At 36.2% G+C, this 11,072-nt stretch overlaps 1 protein-coding gene across 1 annotated transcript in view; it reads right to left on the bottom strand.

The window, feature by feature from the left end:
- The window catches only part of LOC108378641 (uncharacterized), a 93,351-nt gene extending 82,589 nt beyond the window's left edge, over positions 1 to 10,762 (bottom strand). Inside the window, exons 1-4 of the mRNA XM_017634950.1 lie at positions 10,752 to 10,762; positions 2,782 to 3,142; positions 2,486 to 2,715; positions 1,569 to 2,423 (exon numbers count right to left, since the gene is read on the bottom strand). Of these exons, the coding sequence (XP_017490439.1) occupies positions 1,569 to 2,423; positions 2,486 to 2,715; positions 2,782 to 3,142; positions 10,752 to 10,762 (1,457 nt within the window). The remainder of the gene's footprint in view (positions 1 to 1,568; positions 2,424 to 2,485; positions 2,716 to 2,781; positions 3,143 to 10,751) is intronic.
- Between the last annotated feature and the right edge of the window lie 310 nt (positions 10,763 to 11,072).

The following is an 11,072-nucleotide window of genomic DNA, read 5'->3' as shown; positions in this document are numbered from 1 at the left end:
AATTTACTAAGTATTGCCCGGTTTGTAGTTGCAGTTAAAGAAAACACATGAAAAGGCACGATTTTTTTTAAATTCGAAAAAATGTAAATATTTCAAAAACGGTGACACTTTTACCTGAAAATTTTTTGTTTATCAGTGAGCTCACCCCCCCACCTACCTTGCCCTAAAGTTTGGCACGTTACTTCTGGGACACCCTGTATGTAATACTCCTATATTGGCAGTAAGAGCTAGTACCGTCCGAAAACACTACAGTACAGATATATCAATAAGCACGCACGAAGGAAAAGGAACACATACGTTTATAAATAAACATGTACACAACACATATACAAAAACGGCACTCAAGTACACAATACATTGACAAAAATGGTACTAGACTGTCTCGCTTTGATTTCGGAATGCTTACACATTGAGAAGTTAGCTTACTGCCAATATAGAAGTATTACATATATGCTTACAAGTTATAAAATAGATATAAATTTTATCAATTTCAGCAAAACACAGAAACTGAGCATTCGCACGAGCGTTGGTTTGGGTTTTCAACTGCCAAAATTTTACTTTGCATTTGGCACAGCAAAACTCAATTTATTCGTACACCATAGTAAATTTCCCAACCCGTCTCACCACGGAGAAAAAGGCACCGATTGGCACACAGCCAAAGACGTGAATATGGTAAATTTTGTCAGATTTTATCTACCTCTAAAGCAGAATTTTGAAAGAAGAAAGTGCGAAAAGTAGAATTGTGTGAGGCAGAATTTCAAAATACGGAACTTTCAAAAGCAGAATTTTGAAAAAGAAGAAAAAGAAAAAAAGGAAAAAAGCAGAATTAAAAAAATATGGAATTTTGATATAGGAGAATTTTTTAATATTTTGCAGAATTTTGCGATGTAGAATTTTGTAATGCATCGTAATGAGACGCTCCCATTATTATTATGTTACGAAATTGGTTGAAAAAAATTAATAAAAAAATAATAGGGACCAAATATCACTGTTATAGATCGAACGCAATGAAAACGACGAGCTACAAACCACAGCTGTCAAATTATTTTAACACGTACTCTTATGTAGATAATTATTTTGGCGACGACCGGGCTACGCGACGGCTGTGGTTGTGGCCAGATTAGATCTATTTCTATTTTTCTGGCGACAGATAAGGTTCTTCCTCTTCTTTTATGTCAAACTCATACAAATTCATGATGTCGCTGCCGCGTTCAAAGAAATCATGTCGCCATCGACAAAGCGCTTAGATAATAAAGATGACAAATTGGAAGCTGTGGTCGGTAGCTCGTCGTTTTCAATGTGTTCAGAACTTGACTCGCTTTCGAATTTTTCTTTACTGGTGAACATTGAACGTCCCATTTCCTTTCTCCCACAACTTATATATGTATATGTGTATTTACCAACAAACCTCAAACAAAGCTCGTTTGTCTTTTTCTTCTTGTTTTTGGAAGTAACTGGACGTTTTCTGTTCGTTAACTTTTTGAGGTTATTTTAATTTTGGAGAGGATTTTCGCTTATGAATTGTAAAAAATAACGCCTGGTTCTATGTTAGTTCAGAAAGTACTCACCCACCACCACCGCCTGATTTTCCCGAATGACAACGCGCAGCTCTTGATTTATACCGCGTAAGTCCTCCCGTATTTAGGAAGCTACCGGATCGTGGTATTGCTACTCGTGTTAATATATCTCCATTGGTTTCACAGTGTGGACCAGTATTGGAGTTACTACCCACTGAGTCCGTTATTGGTAAAGGTCTTGCATCTAAAACCTCTAAAACTTTGTACACACTTTCTACAGCCTTTCCAGTCCGTAAATTTTTATGGTTGATGTTTTTGCTTCCGCAGCAATCGCAGAGGGATTCTTTGAGCCCAGGAGTGCTTGGAACACTCTTGTTACAACTAGACGCACCTGCATGTAGGACTTTTGGAACTGATGGTGCACGTTTACTTTTGTGAGATTTTCTCTTGCGTTCTTCTGTTGTAGTTTCCGCCTCATTAATAATGTTATTGCTGGATGCAAGAGCGCCATTCGTAACACGCTTCTTGCGTCCTATTCTTGGAGGTGTGGCGGTTTTCGCTCCGAAGCTTTCACTTGAACTGCGAAAAGAACTCTTGCGTCCATTGACTAATGCTTGAGAATTCGATAAGTATTTTGAGCCAGTTCGGACAGAACTACTGGCAGTACTTACGCAACTAACGCCATTTTGGTTTCGGGGCGCACGTCTTTTACAACTGCGGTGCGAACTTGTATTCACATGTACCATTAAGCTTTGATAAAGTGTAGCAGCAATTACGATTGCATCTTCAGTAGTTTTACATATAAATGCATGGCATTTAAGAACTTTTGGCGAGCCTGCGGAGCGCATCACCACCGCGAAAATCGGAGCTAGGCCGCTGTTTAGTACTTGATTATTTTCCGTTCCACTGTAAAATCAATCGAATATTTACTGTTGTGTTACATATACATACATGTACATATACTTTACCACAGAGGACGAAACAGTGAAGTCTTCTCAATATTTTCGGGATCCGTAATCAATGGCAAAAAGGCTGCGCTACCATCATTATTTGAAATTACCAACTTTACTGCGGACCAAACAGCAATATTATGGAAAGGGGTAGTGGTTTCATAATTTTTGGCATTTTCAATAGGAGTTGAGCTTAGTTTAACTCTTAATCCCTTTGTACAAATTTCCAGAAACCCAGCCATTTGTTTCTAAATTAGATATGTGTGTGAAATAAGCATATAATATATTATATTTATGTAATTTATTTAAATTACCGTAATAGGCGAGTCCCTTAGATACAGTTCCCGAAGAGGTCCTTGTAGTTCTTGAAGGCTTGTAACTTTAGATTTTAATGATAGAGAGCCTAAGTAAACCACTGGAAAGCTGCACGTAGCATCTTTAGCTACATCAGTAAAAAGTTGTTCAATTTGTTCCTGAACACTGTTACTGATACGTTGAACATTCTTTTTAGTGCAAGTTGTAAGTTTGTTGGTTGTATCTGTAGATTCTTGTAGCAAACTGGTAATAGTCCGGGCGCTCTGGCCTGTACTCGCTAGGTCACTACGCCCATACATGATTATGGAGCGGGTTCGATGAGACCCTCTCGTGTCATCAAGCCGGTTGGTGAGGACGGATCTTGAAAATACATGTAAATAGAATTATAAGTAGGTGTTATTTTGCATATAATACATTTTCTTACCAACTAATTACACAGTAGGGAGGCAAAAATATCACAGCTAAACGGCCAAGCACAAAAACTTAATTTTGGCCTCTAGATAACCATGGCGTTTCCAGAAAATCCGTATCACGTCAAATATTTGAGATATTTAGGAAGGAAGTTTTGGAGCTCTGAAAGTTAAATTTTCGTCGTTTATAACACTGTTCTCTGGTTTTGAATTTTTTTTTCGGAAAAGGTTTTATTTAAAAGCTGATCTTACTTAATTGAGATCTTATAAATTCAATGGCGTCCCCCGTTTTGCCAGATTGACTCCGGTTTTCGAGATAACGGTACTTGAAAATTGGCTTACATTTTAAGTTTTATTATTAATAATTCCCACATTTTTAAAGTTAATTTACTCCCATACAACTGATTGTTCAGATATGTGGTTTTGGCTATAACTCATATTTTATTTCGTAATATTTTTTAATTTTATTAGGTTTTACACTATTTGGACCTGACTGTGGGTTCTTTTCCTTCCCATACTGGAATATTTTTAACCGAATTCAAAAAAAAGGAGGAGGTTATCAATTCGTCGAATTTTTTATTTTTTTGGTGCATGTTACCGCATAACTTTGGACCACGTTAATCGGTTTCTATAATTCTTTTTTTTTAAGGAAAGGTGGTATTTTAGAGGTGGTGTCATACTAATTTGGTTTATATCCGTTCATTAACAAAAAAGCTAAAATTTAAGCAAATTTTCAAGTACCGTTAAAACAGGGGACGCCATTGAATTTAGAAGATCCCAATCAAGGAAGTTCAGCTTATAAACCTTTTCCCAGAAAAAAAGTTCAAAACCTGAGCACAGTGTTATAAACAACGAAAAATTCACTTTCAGAGCTCTAAAACTTCCCTCCTCAATATCTCAAAATTTTGACGTGATACGGATTTTCTGAACGCCATCGTAAACTGGAGACCAAATTAAGTTTATGTGTTTGGTCGTCTAGCAGTGATATTTCAAAACTTTATAATTTACCTACAGTGTTACAGTAAGCCGTAACTGTTTGTTTATGTTACTTAATACAAGATTAAATCCGAGGAACAATGTTGAAAATGAAGAAAATTCAAATGAACCAACAAATAAACAGTAGTCAAAGTAGCCAAGGTTTTCCTTTAGAATAATTCTGCGCTGATAACAAAAATTTTGTAACTGGAAAATAAAGTTTACGGCAACTTTTAAACCATTTCGAATTCCGTGCACTGTTGTAATCAGTAAATTTTGTTGCCATCTCATAAGCTAGTAACAAAATATTACCCCGTGCAATAGACAACATCAGAATTTCAATAATTTTTCAGAGCTGAAGTGCTGAATATTTTACTGCATTACCAGCGTACCTAGAATTGCGGTGACAAGAAACGGTAACATTTTTTGGTAATACAATTTTCCGTCGTCGGTAACGTGCAGATTAGGCCAGTAAATAAAGTTTCTGTCAATTCTAAAACCCTTTTCGCTATCTGCGCACTCTTGTAACTAGTAAAATTTGTTACCATTTAATAATTAGTGTTGTTTCAATACAAGTAACTATGAGTAATTACTCGATTCTTTCTTCAAGTACTGAGTACTTTTTGTACTCGAATCCTTTCCCCAAGTACTTACTTAGTTGGGTAACGTGTACGCGGTTAAAGTATTTACTTGCTTTCCCACCTATTTAGATGTTTGGCTTAGACCATAGGTTGTATCCTACCTTAACTGGTATGAAGCAAATAAAATAATATGGGGGTTACGCTGAGCAGTAAGAGAATCAGACCTCGACAGCGCGTTAAAAAGTGAAGTTGGCTAAAGAAATGAAGAAACGGTCAATTCTGCGTTTCCGTATTAGTCAATTTTAAGGTTTTACAAGATTTACGGCTACAATTTCGGTAGGATTTAGCCGAAAGTACTCGATCAAACTTGTGGCTACCCTATTGTTAAGTACCGGTCGGAAAATACTCCAATTGTTTCTTCTTTTCCTATGATATATCTTTGCGGCGGCGGTAGAAAAAGCAACGTTCTTATTAAACTTAACAAACTTTTTAAATAAGTATATACAAATACGTATAAACATGCACAGGTCCCCGTTCGGACTACTGAAACTCGATTCGGCAAAAAGTGACTCGAAAAATCGGCGTAAACGCGAAATTTTCGGACGAGATTAACATTTTTTGATAAACCGCCCTATTCTAAAAATGTCACAAAACTCAGCGCATCACTATTGTGATTTATACTGCGCCTAATAATATGCCACCAAAACATAGATTTTAAGTGCCGATGAAGTACACTAAAATTTTAAGTTTCATTTCGAGTCGGCATGTTTGCTTTAGCGGCATACTTTGAGGTGCAGTATAAATCGCAATAGTGATGTACTGAATTTTGAGACTTTATTAGAATAGGGGAGTGAATAGTATAAGGAAAAATTGTTACATCTTTAGGTACTTTTTCGGCTCATCGCAGTTTTTTCTATACTAACGCATTACACTGAGAAAAAGGATTAGTTTCGACAACTAAGGATATTTAGTTCCCGAATTTTGACAATATTTGGGAATTGTGGCCAAGGATCGGGAACTATTGCCATGGGTTGGTAATTATAACTAAATATATTAAAGCTTCTAATATTCATCTAGGTTGTACCAAATCATTAATTTAGTTGAAGGGTTTGGTAAATACTAACAAATAATTTTTTGAAGCATATTTCTACAAATTTCATTCAACTTAACGTATGGTTCATAAAAGGATGTCATTAAGCTCGGCTAATACAGATACGCTTTCTTTCAAACCAAATCTTAGTTGAGGCAACCACGATTTGGTTTGAGAGCGGAACATATTCATGCTTGTGAGCCACCCCTAAATAATGCTCAGCGCTCTCTGAGCACATGTGTGTTTCACATACGAAGAGCGCCAGCTAAGCAATGCACACAGTCCCACCTACTGAATCGTTTGAATGCGCCAGTATGCCGACCATTGCATAAATTCAATGAATGAGACTGTGTGTGTGGAAATCATTGCTCCGCTACCGCTGTTCGTATATGGGTGAAACACGCGTGTGGTCACAGAGCGCTCAGTAAGCTGTGGCATGTCGATCACTGCGCTAGATAGAGAAAGAAAAGTGTGTGCTATGACATGCCCAGGCTTGTTTGTCTCAGTTTCAGGTTTGCCATCGCCGCGAGTTGTTTCGGTGTGCGCATAGTTATTTAAAAATATAAAGTTTGATGCCAACCGGGGTTTCTCATTTTGAAAGTATCTATTTAGCCAAGGAAAAACCAAAGCAGTATACTTAAACCAGCAGATATTGACCGGGGTTTTCGCACGACTATTCCTGTTTCATTCTTTCTTTTACCACCATATACATATGTATTATTTACACTAGTAACTATTTATATAAATATGTATATATTTTTATGCTTAGAATATGCAAATAAAGAAGAAAGTAAACACAACAGCCATCAAGTAAATTTTTATTTGTGTCAAACTGGAAACTTTTTTTCAATAATAAACGGTTAGCTGATTCACGTCTACAGCAAGTTCACAAAATTAATTGAAAACTTGTATCAACCAAAGCATTGTTTATATTTGCTCAACAATGATTTTATTCAACTAACAATATTATCCAATCAAGGTAGTCGTTTTGTAATTATTAACAAATATACATTTGTCCCAACTAGACGTCTCAAGTAAATTGCAGACTTTCGTGAACTAGATATTTATTTCGCCATATCCAACTATGCCACTTGGTCACTATAACCAAATCTTGGTAATTATAACTAAACCTTTTTCTGAGTGTATTTGCATTCATATGTCGTCGGTTAAAGTACAAAACCGCGTATCGTCGTTCTGCACACCCGCGTAACTGTATTTTTTTGCTAAAAAGTGGATTTGATCACCGAAGCTCTTGGCTTAAGCCTTATCCACTCGTCCTAAAATACACACTGAGACAAAGGATTAGTTTCGACAACTAAAGATATTTAGTTCCCGAATTTTGACAATATTTGGGAACTGTTACCAAGGATTGGGAACTATTACCATGGTTTGGTAATTATAACTAAATATATTAAAGCTCCTAATATTCATCTAGGTTGTACCAAATCGTTAATTTAGTTCAAAGGTTTGGTAAATACTAATAAATATTTCTTTGAAGCATATTTCAACAAATTCCATTCAACTTGACGTATGGTTCATAAAAGGATGTCATTAAGCTCGGCTAGTACAGATAAGCTTTCTTTCAACATATGGTTTAGTCATAGTTACCAAATCTTAGTTGAGGCAACCACGATTTGGTTTGAGAGCGGAACATATGCATGCTTGTGAGCCACCCCTAACCGGCCGTCTTCACATGCTTGAAAATCTCGCTGGCATGCTTTTTTTTTCTCTCGCAAGCGAGATAGAGTTTTGTTGACTGGGCATTTGACAGTATACTTTTTCATTTGTAAAATGTCGCCAAACAAGAAGGTTGAAGCCTTGCAGGCTCTTAAAAGTTTGAGAAAATTAGAAATAGAAATAGCCCATGTTGCTTTATGTATACTATTTTCAAATGAAAAATGGCTGCATCTAAATTTGTATTTGCCTCCAAAATAAACGATGTTGCTACTCTGTAGTATTCTGCGAAATGAGAACATAGCTGTCAAATAACAAAAATGACAGTTGAAAGCAAGCGAGAGCTCGAATACCGCTCGGTATGCGAGAAAAAGCATGCTTCGAACTTTTTGCGGTCTACACGTGCGGTTTCTCGTATGCGTCGTCACGCAAGCGAGATTTTCCAGCACGTGCAGACGGCCGGTAATTTTCAAGTGGCAACGCTTCCGGTAAAGCGTCAGCTGAGCAATGCACACAGTCCCACTTATTGAATCGTTTGAATGCGCTAGCATGCCGACCATAGCAAAAAAAACGATTCAATGGATAAGACTGCGTGCGTGGAAATCATTGCTCGTATGTGGGTGAAACCCGCATGTGGTCATAGAGCGCTCAGTAAAGCTGGAACTCCATAGGCAAGCGTATGCGTACGTATACGTATGCGTGCATTTGAGAGCTGAGTTGTATACACATGTTCTTATGGAATAAACTCCATAAGTACGCGCGTAAGCGCAGAGAACGGACAAAAATACGAACATGAATTCGAATGGGCACAGAGTTGAATTTTCTCAACTTTCATGCATTTGCTTACGTAGGCAACCAACTTCAAGTTAATTACACTACAAGTTTGGTTATACATACGGCGCAAACCTCGCAAATAAACCGATTTTCCATAAAAAATTAGGTAAGTTTACGAGGTTTACATGGTTACGAGCCATTTATGCGTTTCCATGAGCTGCCTTAGTATGTAAATACATATACCTACACATGGGCGTAGCCAGGTAGGGGCAGGGGGGGTGATCGAGCCTCCCCCCCTAACTTTCAAATTTTCCTTATATATATATAAAATAGTACCTTGAAATGCCAGCTTAATATTTATAAAATACTAGTTATTTATGTATTTGTTTTTACAAATTTAGGCAACCTTTAATAAAATGGGGCAGACCAAGAGTGGACAAGGTGCAAAAGTGACACCGTCAACCCCGCTATACACGTTACTAAAATTTTTGGAGCCCATGCTGCGTAGTGAAGCACCAACAACTTCGAACTTGATGGATGTGAGTATTAGAGCTGGGATACTATCGATAGTACCGCCACTCGATAGTTTTCGAAACGATAGTTGAAAACATCGATAGTATCGATAGTACTATCGTCGTGAGAGGTATTGAATTGAAATGGTAAATTGCTTAAAAATTAAATAATTAATAAATTTATAAACTATTTTGTAAGTTAAAGAGATTATATAAATTTGTTTAAATTTGAGTGCACCAAAAATACTTATCATAATAAAATAAAATTATTTCATTTATGCGTCTGAATTATATATACATATGTTTGTCCCTTTTGAAGTGCAAAGAAGTGAAACTGGCTATAATAATACATTTCTAATACTACAAAACAAAACAAAAGATATTCGTTTAAATTGACAACTCATACTTATAAAAGTTCAACTGAGATCAAATGCGGCGGCGCATATCGTACTCCGGACAAAGGAAATTATTAACATTTTACCATATTATAAGAAAACGAATAAAGTACTTCTCAAAATAATAGCAACACAACATTTTTAGCAGTTTTGACTATTTTTTGTTTGTTTACTAGTAGTACTTTAGTAGTTGTACTAAACATAAAAAACTACAAAATCATTAAAATTTCAAGCTTTTTAATTCGAATTTCTATAAGAATTTTGTGTAAGCGGTGTTATAGCTTATTCAATTTTACTATACCTCAGTGTAAGCTTATAGTTGCTAAAAATTCCAATAACTAAAATTTTTTTTGCCGATTGTATTGTGAATTTTCTTGGATAAAAAAAAATTAATGTAATGTTAAGAGATGTAAAGAGAGAAGTTTCGCTAAACCCGACATCGATAGTTTTCAAAAACAATCGATAGTGGCGACAGTTTTCAACTATCGATACTATCGATATTACTATCGATAGTATCCCAGCTCTAGTGAGTATATGAAATTAAATTTTTACTTGCCAGTGCGGATGCCATCCGTCGGATACCGGAATAGTCATATACATACATATACATATGTATTAACCAATTCAGAAAAGCCAAACCCCATCAACTTCATCCGTTTCTCCTTCCGAGGTATGTTTGGATCTGAAGAACCCTATCCGACTCCATCAACTTCAGGGGCAAAGCGACGCCGGCTTGAAAAAAGGGATGACGATGGGTACGCCAAAGTTGTTAAGCGGGTCTTAGAGACGATTACTACTGCAACCAAAATGATTCTTGGGACGACATCGGCAATTTTGTTGCCTCAAATGGACGTGTATGGGAAGCGGGAAATCCGTAACTTGCCTACGAATTTAAGAGTGATATCTATGAGGTAGTATTCAGATATCAGAAGAGTTTATCAGAGTGAGTGGAGTGCAATTATATATATACATGCATACATATGTAAGTGCATATTACGTACATCTTATATATAACTAGTAATTTTTAGCAAAAAACAAACCGACTTCAACTCCCATATAAAAAAAAAATATATATATATATATCTCATGATCCGCTGATCGGATCTTACGAGATTAGTATGGGACCACCTCTGAGACACTACCTTTCCGATGCAAAAAGAATTATCGAAATCGGTTGACGCGGTCCAAAGTTATGCGGTAACATACATAACAAAAAAATGAGTGTGTAACACCGTACACATGATAGAAGTGAAACTTCTTAAAAACGGTGCGAGTACCAGGTACCTACTCACGAAATTGGATGTGTAAACATATGTTTACGGTTCGGCTAACCATTAGGCGATTGAGTTACATACATAGGTTTGGTTAGAAATCAAACAATAATTTCATTTCATCTTATTAATTTTCTGATATACATATAATTTATTTATTCATTTTCCGGTAACACCACTTTATATGAATTCGCGCTTTAGCATCTATAGGACCGGGTTGTAATGGAAGTAATTGTGTGTTTAACAAATAAATGAAAATGTTTATAATGAAATCTATAGATCCTTACGTATTCGCCATTACCTTAGTAGTATTGCATTTATTTTAGTTGAAAGAAGACAAATTCCTTTGTTCGGCTTTTATTCTTACTCGTTTTCTATCTTCCTAGGCGAATTCATATATTCTTATCACGAATTCATATATTCATGTGGTAGCAAGAGTATAAAAACATAAAATTACCTTATAAATTAAAAGCATAAGTATCACATGTATGCGTAGTCCAATTCAGAAAAACGTTCACTTATTTTTATATTTTAGTTAGTATGGGTGGTGCCACGCCCCCTTTTCCGAATTCTGGCAAACTTCGCATAAACCATCTGCATGATAGATC

This window comes from Rhagoletis zephyria, unplaced genomic scaffold (genome assembly GCF_001687245.7).
Source record: "Rhagoletis zephyria isolate East Lansing unplaced genomic scaffold, Rhagoletis_zephyria_1.1 Rzeph_scaffold_00118, whole genome shotgun sequence".
NCBI classification, from domain to species: domain Eukaryota; kingdom Metazoa; phylum Arthropoda; class Insecta; order Diptera; family Tephritidae; genus Rhagoletis; species Rhagoletis zephyria.
Note: the sequence above shows the minus strand (reverse complement) of the source record. Positions and strands in the feature narration are given on the sequence as shown.